General features: G+C 30.4%; 3 protein-coding genes across 3 annotated transcripts; all 3 read right to left on the bottom strand.

Annotated features, from left to right (window-relative positions):
- Positions 1-915: 915 nt before the first annotated feature.
- POLA2 (DNA polymerase alpha 2) lies at positions 916-6,707 on the bottom strand. The gene is made up of 16 exons (XM_020365183.3): positions 6,591-6,707; positions 6,368-6,443; positions 5,598-5,735; positions 4,388-4,751; positions 4,206-4,301; positions 3,891-3,970; positions 3,446-3,521; positions 3,184-3,357; positions 2,745-2,849; positions 2,550-2,645; positions 2,373-2,462; positions 2,232-2,270; positions 2,072-2,113; positions 1,636-1,766; positions 1,422-1,545; positions 916-1,306 (listed from the first exon to the last, which is right to left on the bottom strand). Exons 1-16 carry the CDS (start codon positions 6,664-6,666, stop codon positions 1,154-1,156), a joined length of 1,860 nt encoding a protein of 619 aa, XP_020220772.1. The 5' UTR covers positions 6,667-6,707; the 3' UTR covers positions 916-1,153.
- A 2,597-nt stretch (positions 6,708-9,304) lies between these two features.
- LOC109800013 (lysine histidine transporter 2) lies at positions 9,305-13,297 on the bottom strand. Its single transcript, XM_020360694.3, has 7 exons — positions 12,916-13,297; positions 11,665-12,048; positions 10,580-10,973; positions 10,319-10,424; positions 10,134-10,225; positions 9,929-9,997; positions 9,305-9,702 (listed from the first exon to the last, which is right to left on the bottom strand). Exons 1-7 carry the CDS (start codon positions 13,089-13,091, stop codon positions 9,604-9,606), a joined length of 1,320 nt encoding a protein of 439 aa, XP_020216283.1. The 5' UTR covers positions 13,092-13,297; the 3' UTR covers positions 9,305-9,603.
- Positions 13,298-17,839: 4,542 nt separating this feature from the next.
- LOC109797484 (uncharacterized) lies at positions 17,840-21,368 on the bottom strand. The gene is made up of 2 exons (XM_020357539.3): positions 20,480-21,368; positions 17,840-19,360 (listed from the first exon to the last, which is right to left on the bottom strand). Exons 1-2 carry the CDS (start codon positions 21,146-21,148, stop codon positions 18,089-18,091), a joined length of 1,941 nt encoding a protein of 646 aa, XP_020213128.2. The 5' UTR covers positions 21,149-21,368; the 3' UTR covers positions 17,840-18,088.
- Positions 21,369-24,175: the final 2,807 nt, after the last annotated feature.

The following is a 24,175-nucleotide window of genomic DNA, read 5'->3' as shown; positions in this document are numbered from 1 at the left end:
TTTCAATTTTCTTACATAGACTATATACCATATGGGCGAGTTAGAGCAAATAGGCAATGAATATTCCAACTATTCGTGCGTGGCAACTAGTAAAACAGAACAGTGATGTCAAATGGACACGTAGCATTTTTTGCATTGAGAAAACGTATTCAATCAGTCATTTAAATTGACTATTTTATTTAAATTAGTTATTTTATTAAGCATCGACTTTAATAAAATACTGATTGCTGAAATTAATGTATGGTTTTTTCTTACGATTTTTAATTGTTAACTTTTATTAAATTGATATTTCGGTGAATAAATTATCACTTTATATTCAAGAGCTACTTACAAACTCATATTGATAAATAAGATTAAATATACCCTCTGAAGATTTTATATTATGATTGAAGAAATAAAAGTAAATTACATTATGGTCGTCTAAAATATAGTTCAACTACATTTGACATTCTCGTTTAAAGTTATTCTATCTTGAAATTTAGTCATTTTTGTCGGTCGTACAGCCATCCTATTTTATCAAACATAAAAAATAAAATTATTATATTAAAATGTTTAAATCAAATCATACCTCTTTTTGGAAAAAAAAAAATTAAAAAACATTTCTAATTTTATATTTTGTCAATTAACAAGTTAACATTTCTAAGGACTCAATTTTATAGTGTAAGTGATTTATCTTTGCCTAATTTTTTTACCGGATGTGATCAAAATTATATCGGCCTCGCCTATTCTTCCCTATTTTTAAATGTTAGTTTAAATTACAGTATCAAAGTGAATATAACTACCACAACAGAATGCGTGAATCAATACTTTTTTTTTGCTCAGTTGGCTCAGTTATTGTTTCAAACAATTTACTAGTTTTAAATTTCGGCCGTAAGTGTGCAGTTGCAATAAATATTTGAAAGGAAAGTTGTCCCCTCAAGAAAAAACAACATAACTTCCCGAGTAACAAATTATAAATAATTGCTTCATCAATTTTACGGCTAGTCCGACCGGTGTGGTTTTTAAAGGATTGATTTTTACAGTTTTCGTTTGAACAAACTGGCATGATGCAGGTTAGGAGCTATGTAAGGTGTACACATGACAAGCAGTTTCTGTGCCTCAGCGACTATAGCTAAATTCAGTGGTTACCTTGATAAAAAAGCATCTCCAATATTTATATGCCAACAATTGAAGCGTTAATTTGGTCGGAACCCCCATAATAATCAAGCTCGACAAAAGTTCCCCCTCCTTCTCCCTTGGCTAGTCTTCCCGGATTGACAGCTATGCATTTGTTGTGGTTTATCCCTTCACTTTCGCTACTAAGCACCTGCACAATGGTGAATTATTTTCTAAATGTTCTATCATAAAATAGGATCCAAACAGCGGCTTATTTTATAGTTTTGGAAAATGAAGCGCATAGGTGAAAGAAGACAATCATTTACCTTGACAAAGTACTTGATGTCTGAAGGTAGGATTAGTATGTCTGGAACCAAGGACAGTTGAAGGGCCTCTGGAGCAAGCGAAAAATCCAAGGGAATTTCTGCTGGTGGGTAAAGTGGATAGAAGCTGACTCAAAAAATTGAAGGACTTTAGTTGTTTCTGAACCCAACAAACACCAAGCACAAAAATCACAAGATAACAGTGTATTACTATTACCTTTGTTGGTTAAGAATATGATTTGCAAGTCTACTCATGCGATCAATGGGCTTTCCATCTGCTGCAGTTCGTGATATCTCCTCCCCACTGATTTGCTTGAGAATATCCACAGTGCAGCAACCAACCTTAACCTGAAACCACCCAATGAATTATTATTCACTTGCTCCTCTCCACACATAGCAGCTAACTTAACCTTTTGCTTTAAAAGAAAATCAGCAAGTGACAAATAAATCACAAGAACTTCCTTCAACATACAGTGTACAACAGATGTAAGAGTAACATTGACAAGATTATAAGTCATTCAATCTAAAGTTCAGGACTCATTACAAAGTATGTGTCTTGTGTGTCATCCAGACTTTTCATTTATACAAAACCCCATATGTTATATGTATAATGCAGAACTCAAGAAAGCAATATGGGGTAAGTCATACAATACCTCATTTGCCTCAAAGACTCCAGGATTACCAAGGCAGGCTATCTGAATAATAAAACAAAACAATTATGTAAGCTTCACAGCCAAATTGTGCCAATAGTGAATGATATTCTGCTAGTTCAAGGATCAAGATTAATTCTTAAATGCTTTAAAATTATTATACCTGAGATTTGAGATCAGGTAGATTGATGTCGAATGCAGGCTACAAAAACAAATGATTGAAATCAAATTTTGGATTTATGATTAAACTATTACACTAACTAGAACAGATCATGATATCTAAATTGATTCAATTAATCATTACCTGAGGAAAAACAAAATCATGGCTAGCATCCCGTATAGATGGAACAAGAAGAACACGTGCTGAACCCATACATTCTACATAATCTTCCAACTGGGAACAGCAAATGCACCAGAGTGGAAGTCAGAAAAGAGCAAAAAAGAAAAAATCAAAAACAAATTCCATCATTGAAGTTATTACCTTCCTCAGGATTTCAAAATGAAATATCTCATCAAAACTCTTGTCTACAGTTCCTTTCTTAACTTCTGGGTGTTCAGAGTCAACAAATGGTCCCAGCTGAGGCAAAACCCAGTTGTCAACATCTAACATATTGTCCAAGGCATAATAAAATAATGATGATAAAAAGATGTAGATTGCAGTAAAGTTGGTATTTACCAATACAAGTAACTGTGGTGGTCTTCGTTTTGCATATGCCAGCAATTCCATAAGAGGCTCAAACAACAAATTGTCCGTTGTAGTAAAGGGTCCAGCTGCGATAATCTGTTAAGCACCAAGAGCATCTGTAAAATATAAAATACTAACAAAAATGCAGTATGTATAGTTTGTACCAAAAATATTTGAGAAAGAGCCTGTAAGCTTTGAAAATCTAAAATATCTCAACTGCAACTTAAAGAAAAGGATACAAGATTGCATGCGTTACATATCATATGACCATTACTTAGCTAGCTAGACATTTTGTAATTGTTAAAAAATGAATCTTTGGTAAAACTGTAAAAGAAAATTTTCTAAATGTCTAAAAATTCATCAAAAAATGAAATCTAGTGCACAATATAGTTTACAGAACTCAGATGAACAGGAGATGCATTGTGCATACCATTGATAATTCTCTCTCTTTAGATAGCAGATCAGTTGGTTGATTCTCTTTATCAATAGCTTGCTTCTTTGCAGGATTCAAATTCTCATCAGCAATAGAGGTGGGTATAGAATCTACCAGATTAGATGCAATGAAGCAATGCCCACTAGGATTATGCCCTTCAATACAAACTACCTATAAAGATGAAGACTTCCTTTTATAACCATTCTACCTTTCACACATTTAAAACAATAATTTTTAACCCATCAATTGCATTACCTACCTGGCCAGGAAAAATTGAATAATGGCTTAGACGGTGCAATTCTAGGCGAACACATTCCCCTCCAGAATGCTCAATACTGTAAAGATATTAGAAAACAGGCCCATGTATGATAGATAAAATTGAAAAGGTAAAATGTAGCAAATATATGATGCATAATGTCACCCTTAAACATAGTCAACGCCTCAAATGATTCAATGGAACAATCTCCACATTAATTCCCTAAATAAATAATGGATCACAAAATGATAAGAATTGTATCGCAGCATTCCTCTCATTGACATAACCTTTGGTCAAGTTGAATAGACTAACTTCGCTTCACATTAATATTTGTTCCATGTTCATTAATAAATCCAACACAAGTGCACAGACACGCCAGTCTGATGAGAGAACACTCAGAACAGATGTGTATTAATGATATGTGGAGATCTGATCTAGTGGCTATTACCTGCTCTGCAGCATGACAGACTTCTCGTTTAAACGGCCTTCTCCATCACAACAAATCATGCCAACAGCAAAAATGCTTCTCTGATAAATTATATTACTTTAAATTATTAGACGATTTATGTTTATGATACAATGGAGTCAGAGACCAGAATTGATGCTCAAGTTATAAATAAAACAGCATAATGATTTTGTTAGCCAAGAGGCAATCATTAAGTATTGGGGCTTCAGTGTCTGTTTATAGCTATGGCAAAAACATCATTTTGCATTCAAATTTATGTGTATGCGTGGGAGAAAGAAAGGGATGCCTTATATTTACCTGTGAAGCAGTTGTTGGGTCTGTTGGTTCTTCATGGATCCCAGAAGCTACAAATGCCCTTGTATGTTTCCTAATTCGGTTTTCTATAGCATTAAGCTAAAAAAAACAATTATCAGATTTCAATAAACAAATGTAAAAGGGTAATGAAAAACAATATGGAAGCCAGTCTATATATCACATACCCTATCCTCTAGTCTATCATACATGAATCTGCAATTTGGTTTGGATCCTGATCCGTGAATGACCAATGAACACCTTTTACGGCTTGGAACTCTTCTAACAACATCATCCTCATCAATCTCATGATTAGGTTCTTGTTTTCCATTCTCAATGTCAGGGACAGTGTTCATATTAAATTTCACCAAAAATCTATCTGTTCGCTTTGAGAAGGGTGTTTCTAGTTTTGATTTTGATGGTTTTCCAGAAGATAAAACATTCTCGTACATTAAAGATGTTGAATCAGGTGCAGGAGAAAAAAGATCTTGATGGTGATTTATTGGAGTTCCGGGAGTATTGTCCATTGTATCATCATCATTATTTAAGATCCTGAATAGAAGGATTTTTCATTATAATAAATTGTGGTTCAATAGTAATAGCACTTATGAACTAACATCAAACAGTTCCGTTTGCCTTATCAACTATTATACAGCCATGATACAGCGACAAACAATCACCACAATAACTAGAGTACCTGGTATTATATCCTAATATGGAACAACAATGTGTGCATTTATTTCAAAGAAAGGGGTATACTTTAGACAAAAAAGCAAACACAATAGCAGGTCAAAAAGGGAAGGGGGTTGACAACAAATTGAAGTCGGCAAAGATGCAGTAACAAGATCATTTAATTCCGTGCTTACATGATGACGTAATCTATAAGGAGGCATATAGAAACACCATTTATGTTATGCTTGCGAAAAAGTCAGGAAGCTCCAAAAGCATGTTAAGAGAGCATCAATCATTAATGCGAATTTGTTAAAATAATCGTGTTTCATGATTATGCTTAAAAAGTACACGTGACTAAAAGTAAACAAATGTACCTTTTTCATTTGGTTGAAAATTTTACAGTAACTTTTACCAGACATGCGTTTGACATAAAAGGTTTCAAACATAAATCACTTCACTTCAAATACAGTAATAATCAAAAACAAATTTGCAATCACCCTCCAAAATACAAATTAATGGAGTTAAATAATTATCTTCCTTATTTCTGTTCAATTTTATTATTATTATTATATGCAGAAGGCTTTGTTCATAGAGCTGGGAATTTCCTGTTTCGCAAATCAATTCAAAAAATAAATTCTCCCCTAATTTAATTGTCAAGACTTAATCAAGCCAAGAGCATGAAAGAAACGTAGACATATATACAAAACCAAAGTAGAATATGCTCACATTTCTACATCCGCGATGGAGTACATATGCAAGCCAGCTTCCTCCTTTTCCTTTACAACATCCTCTTTCTTCTGATTTTGTAGATGCAACAGAAAGCCATCAATTTCAGCATTTTGTACTATTGATCCGTCCAGCATTCTGTCAAATTGTCAATAACAACCATCCAAATTCAAACTATAACTTGTCTAGCAAATCAAAACACCTATCGCCAAACCAAATAGTTAAATCAACACTTCCTCTTATAAAAAAAATACAGAAATTCAAATTGAAAAAAAAAAAAAAAAGTATCGGAGCTAGAGCACATGACATAACACAGTTCTTTGAGATGGTTATTTCAAACTATAATTAACTAGCAAACCAAATCAATAAATCGACACTTCCTCTAATAAAAAATATAGAGAAAATCAAATTAAAAAAAAAAGACTATACAGTTCTTTGAAATATTTATTTCAAACTATAATTATCTACCAAACCAAACCCGAACCAACTCGTTAAAACACACGTCCTCTTATAAAATAAAAAAACAGAAAAGTTCAAATTGAAGAAAAAAAAAAAACTATATATCGAAGTTAGGACATGACATAACACGGATCTTTGAAACATTAACTTCATATTAAATAAATGACAGAATGATATCTCCGGAAACTCCTTAGCAATGAAGCTCAGATCACAGAGCATATTCTTCTAAACTAAGGAATTCATAATTCACAAATGCAAGGGAATAATACTAAGTGAAAATGCTAACGAAAACAGCAGAAGAAGACACAAACCCATTGAGGTAATAAGCTTCCCAGCATGAGACCAGATCGGAAGGTGCGAGACCGTAGTTGATGCAAAAAGTGACACCTACACATATTCAGAAGACTAACAGATAAACGATTGTGCACGAATTGAAAAAAAATAAATAAAGAACTACTTACATTTACACAATCTCAAAAGATAAACAGATAAACTATTGTGCACGAATCAAAGAAAGAGCGAAGAACTACTTACATTTTCTGAGAATTTCTTCTTCGTCTTCGAGGTCGAACTGGCTTCGTTTGAATTCGGACTTGATTTCCTCTTCCATTGCTCTCACCGTTTCTCTCTCTAGGGTTTCTCTCACTTGAGGCGCCAAGAAAAAATGGCGGGAATTTTGCGGGTTTTGGGTATATATAAAGAAGATTGGGTTGGTTTTATTCCGATTATGCCCTCGTTGCTGCACCGTGTTTCTTTTTATCTATAATTACATATGAATTCTATAAAATGTAATTCGAAAAGAGATTAATTTTCTGAAGGAAAGTTTTTTATAAAAAAAAATAAAATTGAATTTTATTCAAGAAAATCAAATATATATTATTCTTACCGGAATTTGTAAATATTCAGTTCCAACACCCGCAACAGTAGGTGTATTGGATTAGGATTTTAAAAGACTTTTTTAGTTAAAAAAAATCTTGCGGATTTAAAAGACTTTGCAGGATTTTCATGACTTTTAAGATTTTGCAGGATTCTACAAGACTTAAAATCAGGATTTTAATAGATTTTGCAAGACTTTTAAATCAGAATTTTAATGGATTATGTGAGATTTTGTGAAGTTTTGACATTTGATAAGATTTAAAAAAATAATCATACATTCAAATTTAAAAAGAATCAAAGACAAAAAAAAAATAGTGTCTAGATAAATAATAATAATAATAATTTTCCATAATATCCTATCCTCTTTTTATAGCATCCACTATCAATTGTAACAATTCATCGGAATCCTCCTTGGTCCAAGCTTCATAGTTTTATTTCTCTTTTCCTTTTTCTTTATTATTTCCTTGTGAATCTCCCATTTGAATTACTAAAACAATATATGTTGAAAACTAGTTATATAAATAATTATGGATAAGAGACAAAATCAATAAAAATATATTATTATTTTTAGAAGCACACCAATCATACAAGATCGAATATATCTTGGCTATCCAAATGGATCAAATACCTCAGTCATTATAAAAAAAACATGTAAAAATGAAAATATAGAAACATAAGATAATTTTTTATATAAAAAAGATCAGTATATTCGATACTGAGAAAATATTTAGATATATAATTTTTTTATATAAACGGAAGTATTTAGATATAGAATATATATATATATATATATATATATATATTATTTTAGTTATGATAATTTTTAACGATATTTATAAATGTAAATTATTCTAAAAAAATATTTTAACAATATTTCCTTTTTTAAAAAATAAGCTAATGAAGGCATAAATCCTAAACCCTAAAAAAATTAGATACTGCAATGTCTTATGTTAGTTTTTTTTTAAATATTAAAAAATCTTAATTTTATAATAAAAAAATAATAAAAAAATTCATAGTAAAAAAATAAAATAATTGTTGAGTCATAAAAGGAGGAGGGATAAGAGTAACAAATTCAAGGGAAGGAGAGAGTTCGCAGTTTTTATGCTGATATGGTTCTTCTTCCAACTAAGAAAAATTCATAGAAAAAAAAGATAAAAAAAAAACTCACTTGAAAATTATTGAAACACTTGAAAAATCACTTCAAACAATCCTTCAAAGTCCGATGGGTTTGGATGTGATTGTTTTATGAATCTGGTATTTATAGATAATACTAGAAAGTCCTTCAAAATCCCTCTCTCACAACAATCCTTTAAAATCCTTATATTTTTGAATACCAATGGATTGTTTTTAAGTTGTAAAAAATCTCAAATGAATACCAGTGGATTTTAATGCACTCTTTAAAAAATCTTGAAAATCCAGATTGAATACCACTGGATTGTTTTTAAGTGACATAAAATCCTGATTGAATACCAATGGACTTTTTTACTCAAAAAAAGTTTTTTAAAATCTTACGAAATCCTAAACCAATACACCCCTCTAAATTAGAATAATATATATTTATCTGTTTGACTTTTACTTATTATTTACTTCAATTTCTTTATTAGTCTTATTAAATCCGAAAACTAAAAATTAATCATATATTATTTTTTTTATCACTTATTTACTTGTTCTAAAGGCTAATTGATTGAATGCATTTATTATTAAATCACAATAGTCACGTAAACGGTCTTCTACTTACTATTTTTTTACTTGTATGATTTTACACGATGAATTAGATACTTGCTTTGAAAGAAGTAATAAAATATAATTTAATCATCTATATATTGCTAGTATAAAAATTTTTTACATTGACAATTAATCATATTTTTTAATAGTGTCATGTTAGTTACTTATTTAATAAAATAAAAATAAAATAAAATAATTTAAAAGATATGATTGGTTGCCAATATAAATTTTACACTGACAGTATATGGATGATTAACTCATAAAATATAACTATGTAAAATGCTACTATTTTATTTCTTGCATGATTTTCAGCGATGAAATGTATAGTTGTTTTGAAAGAAGTAATAATATATATAAAGAGGATGGTTCAAACGACACCGGTGTAACTTTTACTAAGTGTTATACCGCTTAATAACTTTATATTAAATGTGAATTTTGAAAATCCAACCGTTAGATTGAAAGTTCATATATCTTAAATCATGTATGTCAAATTTTGTTAAAATTGAACAATAACTTGAAGATAATCAAAGTGTTTATATTTTAAAATATTTTGAAATATATATATTACGTCAATTTTGTTTTATGATAACGAAGTATCAAATCATCTTAAATTAATATAAAATTTGATATATATAATCTAAGAGATATGAACATTTAATCTAACGGTTAGATTTTCAAAATTCATATTTAATATAAAATTATTGAACGGTATAACACTTGGTAAAAGTTACACCGGTGTCATTTGAAACCGCCTCATATATAAATATATATATAAATTATGTACGATGCTACTCTGTGCGAGTATCACTGCCACAAATCCTACAAATTCTGATCTATATTTCCTCCATGGATTGTGCACGTACGTAGGTGCTTTTTTGTTGTTTATGTTGTATGCTTCATCCATCAACTTTAAAATCAGTTGGGAATCACTGATTGCATCAATGGTTTACGAGAAGAACTCGTAGTTTTTGGCTGACACGATGATATTCCTCAAAGCACCAATTGGAGATAGTGTCATCAACAATACCCCAAGAACAATGCAGATCTGAAATTTAATGACGGAGAATAAAATCAGTTAAAATTGAGCGATTTGCTAAAATGAAGAGAAGCCTTGTAAAAGAAAAAATAAGAATAAAAACATATTTTAGAGCTTATCATATAAGAATTTTTAAAAAATTAATTTATACATAATCTAAATTTATTTTTTTCTTTCTCTTTAAAGTGTTTATAAATTATTATTAAAATGTACTCTTAAATGACAATTAACATACCCAGTTGATTGTCCATGACAAGCCAAACTTTTTGGGCTTTTTGAGTTTAAGCCATATGATACAGGGCAACTGCAAGTAGGATAAAACAAGACACGATAAACATGTACTATATTAATTGGGTCTTAATACATATAATACTTAATCTATATTCTAAAAGTTAAGAAATAAAAATAATAATTAAAAAAAAAGTATGAGTTTTGCTCACAAAGTATGATGTTGGTGCAAACGCAAAGCCTCCAAGAAATCCAAGAAGAGAACCAAAGAAGGGGATGCATATGCCAATTATCATTGTCAATGCTGCAAAAACCAACACAAAATATCAACAAATTGTCCAAGCCAAAAATTTTAGCCACTCAAAAGAAAGTGTGAATGAGTAATCTAATCACATACCAACATATACACTGCGAGTTATTAATCGGAGTGCAACAGAAGGTGTAAAACTTAAGTTCTTAACCATGTAGGTTTCGATCATATCGAACACTGGCATAGCAAATACCTGTTGTTTACGTAACAGTAACAAAATTATCATAATTAGGACAATGGTTAAGAGTACAATTGATAAACTTGTTCATAAATATTTATAAATAAAAAAGTAAATTTATTTATGCATAAAACAAATTTAGAGTAATAATAATTGAAATTGAAACTCACTTGGTAGCCTCCAACAACGTGGATAAAGACAAACATGTTGGCAGTTGCAATGAGCCATGCAGGGCGTTCTAGTGTGATGAGGATGTTATCATCAACTGAGTTTCCAAACATGTAGTATCCAATGAACGCAACAGGGAAGTAGCAGAATGCAACTCCTATGTATGCCAAAATAACTCCTTTCCACATGGGTTTCTTGGAAGGATTCTCAGGAGTTGAAGGCATGGTTGCTTGAATTTCAAGAACCACATTGTGACCTGCGTAGGCAAATGCCACATCGCCCAAGGCAGAAAAGAAGTTGAATACACCATCAGCAGTGCTGGTGGCTCTAGAGCCATAATTCACATCTGGTGCAATCCCCTTTTTTATTGAAGCACACCAAGCTATGGTTGAGTATCTGTTTAAATTAAACAATTCAATTATTCATTAATCATATAAGATCACATTAAAGAGAGAACATTATCAGTTATTAGTAAGAAATTACATAACCAAATTGTATAGATCTTCCTTCTTATTTAATATCTTTTATCAGTGATTTTGTACTTTAACAAAATTTAACTGATGAAAATGTGTTGGTGTTAGAGAAATTTTTATATAGTCCAAGACTAATTTAGTCTTAACTTAATAATTTCCATAATTTTCATATGGCATATAATCAAGCTTTATTTATCTCTTTATTTAAATTGAAAAACTTAGTTACTACTCATGTAGAGATTAGTAAAGATCATGCACATATGTAACCTTTAAAATTTAAACCATCTAATAATTTCTCTTATTAGAAAATTTATTGTTCGAAATCTTTAGTGTATAAGGATTAAATATATTTTTAATCTATAAAATTTTGTTAATTTTCACTTTTTATCTTTAAAATTTTCTTCTGTGAACAAATGATTTTGATGCTAGGAACCAAAACTGTTAAAGTGGGGAAAAAAAGTTAAAGAATTAAAAGTGAAATTTGAGAAAAATTTAGAATCTAAAACTAGTAAAAAGTTGTTTCAGAACTTAAAAGTGAAAATGGATAAAAGTTTAAATAAGAAAAACATGTTTAATCCTAAAAGTAAACAGAGGAAGAGGAGAAGTTTAATTACGTCAAAGACATGACAGCAGCACTGAGAGAGATAATAGAGATGGAGTTAAAGTTGGGGCATTGTGCAAGAACAAAGTTCACAGAAGCAAAGATAATGATCCAATATGAGGTCCTAATTTCTTTGCAATCAGTGCAAATGGTATCATGAACTTTCTTCAATGACTTGCCCCCAGTGACCATATAGACAATGCACGTGCCAACTTCAACCACAACCTGTTGGGGAACCACAATCCATAGGCCTAGTTTCTCTCCAAAGGCTTCCTGACCCAACTCATGGTACCTATCGAATCTCTTCCCTGGCACCATTTCGTGCATCTCAACCATTTGCCACAAAGTGTAGAGGGTGATGACCCAAGACAAGATAAGCACAGTAGCACCGGGACCCCTGTAATATTATTGTCCAATGGAATTGAGAAATGGTTATGATCACAAATATGATGAATTGTAAACAGATGAAATGTTATTGCCAGAAGTTATTACATAGTTTTGAGCTATGCGTTCCTAATCGATCTTCACACGACATATAATTATATTTTTTTTCTTTCTTTCAATTTACATGTCACATAAAAATTGATTGATTGAGACTAAGAGTATATAATAATTTGTTATTACAGGTTCAAAATCATATGATTGTAATGAATTTTCAAGTGTCATATATATGTAATTTTTTCATTACATTTTAGGTAAAGGCTAATTAAAATTAGAGTTGTCAAAATTAGACTATATTTCAATTTGAATTTGTTATTTTAAAGTTTGAAAAGGACTTGGTCAATTTGTCTCAATCTAGACAAATAAGTTCAAATTAGACTACTAAAATTAGGCCAGAAAGATAATGGAGCTAATATTTTTTATTTCTATGTAAAATAATTTTAAAAAAATTAATATGATTCGATTTGATAAATCGGGTCTAACAAAAAAGAATTATAAAAAGACTAAACTAAACCAAACTAACTCATTTATGACAATTGATTCAATAGGTCAATTCATATCGAGATGACTCGTTTAAAAATTCTAATTAATCTTTACATAATATAACTACAATTTTTTTTTTGAATTCATATGTCACGATAAAATTAGTCAAACTTGAGATTATATAATAGTTTACGTTGATAAATGAATTATGTAGTCATAATCAATCTTTACGTGTGATACAATAACATGATTGCAATTCACATCACGTAAATATTAATCGAGAATAAGAATAGACAATGAATTATAAAAGGTTTAGTAATATATTAGAGGATGCATGTACCAGCCCATGTTTGACAATGCAAAGGGAAGGCTAAGGACACCTGCACCAACCATGGCTGTGAGATTGTGGAAAGCCGAATACCACCATTTGGCATTTCGGGAAGCAGTGATTGGAAGCCAATCATCGATTGCCTTCTGCTTGGCAGTATCATGACTGTTTTCCTCAGAGTGTCCCATATTTCAACCCTTGACGACCCCTCAGTTCACACGGTTTCTAACTAATGTCTTCGCCAATAATAATTTGATGGTAAGTTTGCCAATGAAATTATGTGACAAGGGCAACGAGTATGTGTGACTGGGGAGGGGGTGGAGGGGACTTACGCTACAGATTCAGAATTGCTAAGACCCTTCTATGGAAACTCCAAGGACACACACAATGCAAGGTTTCAAGGAGTATTTATAATTAGAATAGCTATTTGTTTTTACTAAGAATATGTCCGGATTCTAAGGTACTAAATACTCTCTCGATGCATTATCGCTCTCACATCACCCACCGCCTATATTTATCGGTATCAAACGTGGGGTGCATGGTGAATTTAAGTTTCAAAGTTTGGTTTGAATCACCTAAGTGGACTTGTTTGCTAAAATTAGCAAATAGTTTATGATTATCCATTAATTTGAATTAATGAAACGAAATATTAAATAATTTTCAAATTTTTTAAAAATTTGCTTATTTGATTTATGAATTAAAATTTTTAAATTTAACGGTTAAATCGTTGAAATTTAATGTAGAACATGAGTTATTGAATAAGGTAAGTCTAGATAGACTTATTCTGGGAGTAAAAGGATCTCTCCTCATATATATATATATATATAAAATTAGTTAAAAAAACTAAAAACTTATAAATTAATTGAATTGAAAATATTGATAAAATAGTTTTTTTTATAAATAAAAATTATAATGAAAAAACAATATTTGAATCAATGCTATATATATTGCCTTAATTTTTCTATCTTAGAAGTTATTTAAATTTGATTTGAATATATTTTTAATTATATTACTAGTACGAAGTATTTATAAGTCTCATTAATGACTAATTTTTGTTTGAAAACTAAACAAATCTAGCTAGCACCTTTAGTGACTAATTTTTCTATCGCTGAACAAAATTTTTTTCATACACAAAATGCAAAACAAAGACCTTATTTAAGATGATTAAATCAAATACCATTTGGATGATTTGTTTGTAGTTTGGTTTGGATTGAATTGACATAAGGGAACATTTTTGGTAAAATTATCATATAAGCTATATAAAGTAAATTATACCGAAGTCTATAAATTATAAACTGAGCCAAAAAACTTAAAGATTTTAAATTAGTTTATTGAATTTAAAATTTTTGGTAAAATTAATTCACAAGCTAACTAATAAATATAAATTGACATAAAAATATGTATTTAATTATTTGAAGCAAAAATATATTATAAATAAATTAATAAAGATAAAAATAAAAATAAAAATAAACTAATAAATTATAAGTTAACTTATTCTAGTTGCAAAAATTAATGAAATATAAGCTAAAAACTACTAAAATAAAGTGGTGTATTAAACAAGATAATTTATTTTAGTTAAATTAACTTATAGATTCTTCTAAAATATATTGTCAAATACATAAACACCATATTCTTGCGCAATAAATGATTAATACATAGAAGTGAAATATCTTATCTAGGATTTGACTCTTTTAACATGGAAAGGTACATTGCTGGTTAAAAAAAATTGCACTTAGTTACAGATAAAAAAAACCACCCATAATTATGATAAAATTAGTTGATATAATTAAAGTTAATTTTTTAATTAAATATTATTATAGTACTTTATCCTCACATCGAAAAAATTCAAACATTTTGAGTAGCTCCAGCATTTTTAACCGAAAATATACATACGGTGAAAAAGATTTGAGCTGCAACTCAATTTAGAAAATAAAATAAGTAATCTAAGTAGTCAATAATAAAAATTAAAAGATATATATTATACGTGTATGTATAACAAATCATGCAATATTGAAACATTAGTAATTAATTTTCTGATCATGTTACTTTACTCTTATTCACTTCATAAAATCAAATCCGGCGAGGAAAAAAGAAAAGAGCTAATATCATTAAGTGTTAAGACTCACTATTAAAAAATATATAGAAGCCACTCACTATTTAGTACTTTTTGATTGGTTAGCTCTGAATTCATATCTTTCCATGCTCATTCTTTGGTACTTTTGAATGTCAAAACATGTACAGGTGAATGTAAACACCAATTTTATTCCATCAAATTTTTCTAATAATTTCTTTTACAAAAAATTTCCAAATCAATTATTCAAAAAATAAATGAATAATATATGTATAAAGTGATTAATTATAGTTTTTTCCCTCCAAAATATAATACAAAATAAAATAAAAAAATAGAAAGAAATAAAAAATCAGAAAACAAAACCGAGTAAAAGAATGGGGAGGCACCATTTTGAATTTAAAATAACATAAACTTTCTCTTGCACTACTACGTCCTTCCTATTCTCATACAAGATAGTGTAGGCCTGTTCTCCTCTGTTTTTGCTGTCCCTACATTTCTTTCCTTTTTGATTGAAAAAGAAATCCTCGGCGTAAGCAGAAGAGAAAAGAAGGAATTCATGGATGAGGAGAGGGAACGATATATAGGGGTTACGGTTCAGTGGAAAAGGGGTCCTTTCCTTTTGAAAAAAGGCGGAGAAGAGAAGAAGGAAACGGTAGCAGAAGGAGGAGAGGTTTGGAAGCATAAGGAGGAAGAAAGGATCCGTGAAAGAAAGAAGAAGCGGTAAGGTAAATTGTTTTTTTTTTTTTTTCAACCTATTCACTGTGTCCCTTCATTTATTTTCTTAGCTTGGTTATTATTAGCTTGCATACGGAATCCCCACAAGAAGTCACCACGTCAAACCATTGGTCACTTCACGTCATTCATACATTCACGTTGGGCCACTTTTTTGAAAGTAAATATATACAATGAAAGCAAATAATCACGCACGTTTTGTTTTAAAAGTCACTTTCTAAAGATATATATATATATATATATATATATATATATATATATATATATATATATATATATATAAAATGAAAAGCAAAGAAATCATACCTGGAAGATTTTCCCACTGTCACTGGTGCACGTAACTCCCATCTATGTTCATCCATTTATTTAATTATTCATTGTTTTAAACATGTTTTACTTTTAAGCTACTCGTCAGATATATTACCTTTAATGTTGTGTAAGCTTAGATTAGTTTATGTTGTAAGAATTATGTCTAAAGCCTATACGTACTTAATATCATAAATAAGGAATAAAAATATACACTAAATTAATGAGGCAATATTAAAAAGAAATAAAGAAAGAAAGATAAGTAACACTGTAGATTAAGTTTTAGGTAATCCATATTTTTTTTATGAGATGTTTATTTGATCACTTTTTAAATTATTTCTTACAATACGCTTAATCATCGCTTAAATTTATTTTATTAAGAAATTAATTGGACATGACGTCTTATTAATTTCAAAGTCTCAAGACACAAGTTGTGACAACTTTGTAGTTCTAAGCTTTCTCCTAAAAAAATGAAATATTTCATAATCGTTAATCTAGATTAAGTCATGGAAACAATATTTTTATTCACAATAAAAAGGAGAGGACTTTTCTAACATTTTGTTTTAAAGGGAGTGAATTAATTAGATGAAACATTTATTTAATCCTAGAAACTTGGAAGTACAAATTGTGATAATTTGATAGTTCTAAAACTTCTCTCTAGAACTTTAAAACATATTAAACCATTTTATAAAAAGAATTAGCTAAGGAGTACACCTTAGTTGGTTCCATCCTGCAGGACATATGAATTGTGACAGTTCACAGATCCTACAGTAATAATAATATTAATAATATCTATCATAATAAAAAAGGATTATTTGAATGTAATATTCTCTTGATTCTAGAGCTTAAAGGTATAAGTCGTGACGATTTGTCATCTTAAAGTCCTTATTTAAATTCAAAATTCGGTTAAGTATCAAAATATAGTGTTAGAATATTCAATATAAATATTTGAAATATTGTACCAAAATTTTATTGGAGAAATGGTTAATTAGATGTGACATCTTTTTAACCTTTGAATTTAAAATACAAGTTGTGACAACTTGATATCTTTAAATTTTTTCTCCAAAAACAAAATGTCCAACCAAACATCTTTTAAGATAATAATATCTATAGTAATAATTATAATTAAAATTTTATTGAATTGACTTTGGTGTATACCTTAGTCAATTTAATATTTTTAGGGTGAATGAGCTGAGACAGTTCAAGAATTCTATATTTAACAAAAATAAAATTTAATTAAAAATATCAACGCGCAAATATTTTCTACCAAAGAACTACGTGACTCTGATTCTTCATTACACATGGAGATACGTAGGAGCAAGAAATAAATCTTGTCGAGCCAAAAAAATAAAAATAACATTATCCCCTTTTTTATGTAAATAATAATTTCAACCCTTTTTAAAAATAATTTAGTTAAATAAAATATATTTGATCATTTTAGTAAGATAAATATTTTATAAATTATAAATAATTAGTTTAATTAATTAAAGGTAATCGTCTTAGGACGAACGTTGTAAGGTGCTAATACCTTCCTCACACGTAATCGACTCCCGAACTCAAAAATCTCATTTTCGTAGATTATTTTCTACTTTATGATTTTTTTAATATTTTTTCGTAAAATAATAACATGACGACTCCCTCTTTTTTAAATTTATTTTTTACCGTTCCGTCGCGATCTAAGTTACGACAGTGAATATGGCGGGGATTAAAATAAGTATTAGCACTGGCAGATTATGCGACGAAATTATCATTTCATTGTCAATCGTGTAATCTGAGCATGTTACAGCTTGAAAAGAGTACAATACAACATAGATTGCAAAAAAAATCGTAGTAAGAAGATCCAGTGTAAATAATATGTCAAACAAGAAAAGCAAAACAAGCACCAACTGGCACTGAATTTGGATTTGGCTGTTGTTTTTCTACTATACGCTGAACACTGCAGATATCATTACCTTAACTCTGTCACTCTCGGCATATTTTCCAGTAACTTTTACAAACTTGTCATTACTAGCTAAATAATAATCTGTTATTTTTCATGTTCTCAGCAAATTGGTCACAACTCACATGTCACAACCCTTATGCAACTAAGGAACTTAAACGCTTGTAACTCCTATTTGACTTTGCGCAGCTATTGGAATCTTCAACAGCCAGGCCTTGTGCTCCAAAAGAAAAATATCCATTCATCAATTTCTTATTGAAGGAACACTGTTTGTAGTTCAATAGAAGTGTGCCATCATCTATTGATCGGTTAGAGGAAGAGGGTCCCATTATATCAGCACCCTTTTCTTTCTTGATGGAAGAAAGAGAAGCCACAGATAGTTCTTGGAAAGGACTAGGATGTGGCTTTAGCTGAATCACACCTTGCGTCACGCCTGAAGTGAATTTAACTTTGGAGGATGGACTTGGAAGAGATGTTCTCTTGTTGTTTGGAAGGGAACATGGTTGTGAGTATCTTTGCCTTAATGGGATTGGAAACTCTTCCAAGTTTCTACTTGAACTAAAAGGATCAAGAGAATGATCATCTTCCAATTCTGAAGCAGTTGATCTTGTATCTCTTCTTCTGGCCCACTTGAGGCGAAATTTTGATGGCCTTGAAGCATAATTGACAGAACTAGACTTCTTGATACGTGGGGAATTGGGTGAGTCAGAATTGCTTAGTTCGTTGGAGCAAGAATGTGATTCCACACTTGCTTGATCATATTCATAATTGGCATCTGATGAATTCTCAATGGCAGTGTACAAGAATATCTCTGCATCTGGTATTCTGAATGAAGTCCCAGGACTGCCTCCAATGACATAACCTTTGTGATTATTACAAAAGGCATTTCCTGCTACAGCATCCTTACAACTAGAGACCCCTCCAGAGGAAATTATCCTCTTGATTAAAATATCAGAAGATGCTGATCGTGGTTTTTGTTTTAGAAGATCCAAAGGGGTCATCCCATCAACATCACAAATGTTCAAATCAATTGATGGCACAGACATCAACAATTCCACTAGCTCACACTGGATATTATCCATCACGGATACATGTAGAGCCGTTCTTCCATCGTTGTTCTTTACATTGATAATGTCCTGTAAGTTCACAATCTTTCCACTTACCAATAGCTTCATGAGCTCAATATGCTTGTCCAGTCTGCGGAAACCAGGACATCTGAAACCAGCCACTGCCATATGAAGAAAAGTATCTCCATAGTGATTGGTTAACAATGCCAGTGAGGGTGATGCAAGAATTAGGATCTCAACCACAGGCAAGTGACCCCCGTAAGAAGCTACATGCAATGCGGTGTTCCCTTGAGCATCTGTTAAATTTACAACATCAAATGATGCAAGTAGATTTCTCACCACCTGCATCATTAAAATGATCAAAATAAGGGAGAGTTAAAACGCAGGAAGTACGCCAGTTTGGAGTTTGGACATACTTAACATCTGCAGAACTTAACTATGATACCCATATAATACATGATGGGTATCTGATATTAACAATACAAGTATTCAAAAAATTATATAGGATACGATAAAACCTATAAAACATAATAAAGATATAATCATAGTTTTGAAAATCTAAATTAAAAACATACCAAAACAAAATAAATTATAAATCATTGTCATCATCATCAATCACTTTCTATTATTTTCAAATAAAATAATACCAATCATATTTTTTTATTGACATTTTATAAAGAGGACAATTTTTATTTTTTTAACTTATTACATTCATAAACGCTCATAGAGCTTTAAGACTTGCTCGACTCTGATGAGTCTCAGAACCTAACTCATCTAAACTTTCTGGTGTTAACAAAAAATTATTACGGGACCATGCTTCTACATTTTTATGTTATATTTGCTTTTATGTGTTACATGTAATTGTATTAAATTTTGATAATTTTCTTCAAATGGTTTAAATATTTCACACAAATGTATCTGTGAAGTATATAAGTATATCACTATAAAAAGTAGAGTTTAAAAGTTATACATTCTCAATGTAAAAAAAATTTATGGTGTCAACCAATAAAAAAATTAACATAATTATATTTAGTATAAAAATAAAGTAACTAATTGCCTCACCTGAATCTGTTTTATGCCGTCAACTAATAAAAAATTTGACAGTGAAGTAAACAAATTTACTGTAAATAGTGATTTGTAATTAGACGATAGTATAAAATTAATAGTTTATAATTGGATAAATCGTGTGCAACTATTTTTCACTTTTGGCATGTAGCCTGGTTCTTTTTTTTTTTTTTTTTTCATAAAGAGTATCTCTACTTCATATAAGATTAACCATTTACTAACAATTAACACCATAATCGATGTTGTGATGTAGTCAGGTTCCAAAGAAAATGACAATCAGCAAAGCATAAAGCAAAAGGGTAAAATGCAGAGGATTAATCCACTACTCATCTTATACATGTTATTTTTTTTTACTGCGATAATAAAATTACAGTAACTAAGTAGTAGGTAGCTCACCTGAACCTGCCCTCTACCAGCAGCACTATGCAACACGGTGCATCCATTGGCATCTCTAAACTCCAAAAGAGGAGAATGTTGTTCTTCCAGAATCTTCTTGAGCATCTCCCAGTTCCCTCCTCTGGCAGCAGCATGAACCGCTCTGTTCACCATATCCCTCTGGAAAACCCCATCCACCGCCGCTCCCTCCCTCGGCGAGAGAGCGCAACGCAGCAGAATCTCAAACACCTCGCACACATTGCTCCTCGCCGCACCGTAAAGAATATCCGTCACGCCGTACTCGCCTTCCCCGAACACCAGCGCCGGGCGCTTCCCCAGCAGCTCCCGCACGAAATCGGCGTCGCCGGCCGACGCCGCGGTGTAGAGGAGCCAGCCGCCGTAGCCGGCGCGGATGAGGGAGTTGCGTCCGTTCTCGGCCTCGCACTCGAGCATGAGGCTTCTCGCCACGTGCGAGCGGTGCTTCGCCACACGTGCCTGGTCGTCCCAGACGGTCTCGAGGCGGCGGATTCTGCGGAGGGAGGTGAGCTTTGTGAGGAGGTTGGCGTCGAGGTGGAGAAGCTCCACCACCAGATCGTAGTGGCCGTTCGCGGCGGCGCAGTCGATCGGAGTGGCGTACCACCATTGCTCCCCCGTGCTCTCCCACCGCAGAGGCAAATACGACGGACACATTACACTTGCACACCAATGCCTTCTATACACTCTCAAGTCTCAACTTCACAATGCTCCAAATGCCAAATATAACATCAAACTTGTGTAGAGATAATCTCAACCTTAACTAATCCACAAGTTTGGAGAACTTCAAATCTTGAACATCGTATTGAGTTTCATATTTCAATAAATGTGGAACTCTAAACATTTTCGATGCCTTTAAGAATTGATGCTTATGAAGATTTTGAACCTTAATTTTTTAATAGTAAAACTTTTATAAAATATTTGTATATTTTATAAAAATTAAATTATACTTAAAATATAAACATTTTTAAAATAAGTATACCATACTTTTATTAATAACACTCTCTTAATAATCCTTCTTTTTATTATTAATTAAGATTTATTAAATTTATAATTTTTTTCTCATAAACTCTCTTGTTCATAGTTTGTAAGACATAATTTTTATTAAACAAATATTATTTTATCACTAACAAATATTGATGTTGAGATTATCCGGTGGACTCATGTCTCAAGACACATAAAAAGGTTGGTTACTTTCTAACATAAGTTGACAATAAGTTGTGGATTTTAGAAGCTGATTCAAAGTTTTTTTATTTATTTATTAATTTCAATATCCAGTGGTAGCAAAGGGAGTAATGGTGTGAAAAAACTTGGTGTGAGATGAGATTGACAGAGTGCGAAAAGGTCGGTGGGGATGGCATTATTAATTGCGAACATGAACCCAACTACCGTTCCCTGCGGAAGTTGATGGCAAAATGTTACTAAAAGAAACAGAGTGAAAACTCGTCACACGCGGTATATTAGAAGAGAAATTCTATAGTACCCATTTTATTTAAGAGGATACCGGTACAATCTTTTATATTTTATATTTTTAATAATTTATTTAAATAATATTTAAAATATTTTATTCTTTCAATTTTTAAATTATTTAGTCATTTTATTTTTATACTCTCAGAGTCACCATGACTTTCTATATCAATGGGAAAAGAAAGTTGAAAAAAGAGCATAGAAAGTTTAAGATTCTCTGATCCCTGAGCATATGACCAAATGACATTAATTTAATTATGATTTTATGACCCCAGTAACCAACAGGTAACATTTAACAATTCTTACGTGTGTCCCTCCCTACCCAAAATGAAAATTCTTGCGTGCAGGATTTGTAAACGATCAATTAAAGAAAAAGGTTAAATAATATTAAAGTAATTTTAGCATGGATTAACATTAATATATTTTGCTGTTTAATGCATCTTGAGTTTGATTATTTTTATTGATAAAAATTGAATACAGTATCAAAATTTAACAAATTTACCACCCGTGGTTAATCACATGATTTATTTATTAAAAAATTACAAAATACAAGAAAAATCGAATTATTTCGCTTCTTCTGTCCTTAATTTCTTCCTCTCCCCTCCCAATTTAATCACATGGGTAAGACCCCATTGATTATTGATATTCACAGCATGGTGTGCACTGAAAAGTTGTTTCATTCACTTTTAGGAAATTTCTAGCATTGTGTCACACTTGCAACAACAAATTGGTAGAGCATTTAATTGGGTGAAGAGGGATTGTGGACACAAGTTTTTTATTTGTATTTATTCAAATTTCCCAGAGCCCATAACTCAACTTTTGAGGTGCAATGTCTATATTTATTGCTAACTTCCCTTGACATCAATCGTTTTTTAGATAGAAGATAACATGTATAAAAAAATTTGGATTACAATTTTTTATGATTAATATATTTGACATTCTTTTAAATAATATTAAATTTTAGTACATTAAATTTAAAATGCTTTCAGTTAATATCTTTAACAAAAGTAATTATGAAATAAAAATAATAATTACTTAATAAATACACACACATATATATATATATATATATGTATATTAATTTAAATTAATATTATTTAAATGTATAAAATACCAAACATTTTAAAATATAAAAAAGTATAAAATATAAAAACAGTTATGATCGATCCATAGAGTAATTAATATGACTTTGAAAATGGAGGTTTCCATATCATTGATTGACTTTTGTTGATTGAGAAAAGTGCTAATTTCCATAAATTCTTATTTCACTTTCTATTTTAAGGATGTTTAGGTTTTTCAAAATTTCACATGCACGCAAAAGATAAATGAAATTTCCGATTGAGATATAAATAACTTTTTCAAAATAATAATTAAGGTGGCGTTTAGAATGGTTGGGAATAATGAATATGAATCTCTTCATAATAAATGGTATATATTGTTAATTTTTACAAAAAAAAAATTAGTCCTTTATTTGTGAAAGCATATCAAGTATGATCTTTATTTACGTAAATGAGAAATTAAAAGAAAACATTTTTAATGGAGGATAAGACTACACATGATATATTTTGAAAAATGATAGATTATTTCTTATTGAGAAACTTCAAAATGAACTTGTATATATACAATAAAAATATGTTTCCTTTTTAATAAAATTATTTTGTAAGATTGATATTATAAGTAGTTTCTCCACTAAGGGTATAATGTCTAGTTTTTCATTAATGAGAAAGAGGTGAACAACGAAAACATAAAATAAATATGTAATAAAATTGAATAAATCATATAATAATAAGTTATGGTATTTAAAAAATAAAAAATAAAAAACTGATAGTTGATTCTCGTCTTATATGAAGTATGTTGTATACTAGTACAAATTTATTGTAAAAAAAAATTAAGTCTACCATATATCAATATACTTTCACTTCATGCATGTAATTAATAAGAAATAATAAAAAAATCACATGAATTAAAATATATTGTAAAAAAAATATTAGTACGAATAATAAGTTATGGTATTTTTTAAAAATATGTGGTTGACTCTCACCTTATATGAAATATGTTGTACACTAGTGTAAATTTTTTGTTAAAAAAAACTAAGTTTACCATGTCCATATTTCACTTCATGCATATAATTAATAAGAGATAAAAAAAATCACATGAATTAAAATATATTTATGAAAAAAAATTATTAATATGAGTGATTTGATGTTTTTTTCTCTT

The sequence above is a fragment of the Cajanus cajan genome, chromosome 3 (assembly GCF_000230855.2).
Source record: "Cajanus cajan strain Asha chromosome 3, NIPB_CcT2T_4, whole genome shotgun sequence".
Lineage (NCBI taxonomy): Eukaryota > Viridiplantae > Streptophyta > Magnoliopsida > Fabales > Fabaceae > Cajanus > Cajanus cajan.
Note: the sequence above shows the minus strand (reverse complement) of the source record. Positions and strands in the feature narration are given on the sequence as shown.

Coding starts and splice junctions, on each gene's coding strand:
- POLA2 (XM_020365183.3), bottom strand. CDS start 6,666: ATGGAAGAGGAAATCAAGTCCGAATTCAAACGAAGCCAGTTCGACCTC. Junction 4,752..5,597: donor TCCATCGCGGATGTAGAAAT/GTGAGCATATTC, acceptor CCTTCTATTCAG/GATCTTAAATAATGATGATG. Junction 2,850..3,183: donor AAGAGAGAGAATTATCAATG/GTATGCACAATG, acceptor GGTGCTTAACAG/ATTATCGCAGCTGGACCCTT.
- LOC109800013 (XM_020360694.3), bottom strand. CDS start 13,091: ATGGGACACTCTGAGGAAAACAGTCATGATACTGCCAAGCAGAAGGCA. Junction 10,974..11,664: donor GCTGCTGTCATGTCTTTGAC/GTAATTAAACTT, acceptor TAATTTAAACAG/ATACTCAACCATAGCTTGGT. Junction 9,703..9,928: donor TGTCATGGACAATCAACTGG/GTATGTTAATTG, acceptor ATTAAATTTCAG/ATCTGCATTGTTCTTGGGGT.
- LOC109797484 (XM_020357539.3), bottom strand. CDS start 21,148: ATGTGTCCGTCGTATTTGCCTCTGCGGTGGGAGAGCACGGGGGAGCAA. Junction 19,361..20,479: donor CTGGTAGAGGGCAGGTTCAG/GTGAGCTACCTA, acceptor TTAATGATGCAG/GTGGTGAGAAATCTACTTGC.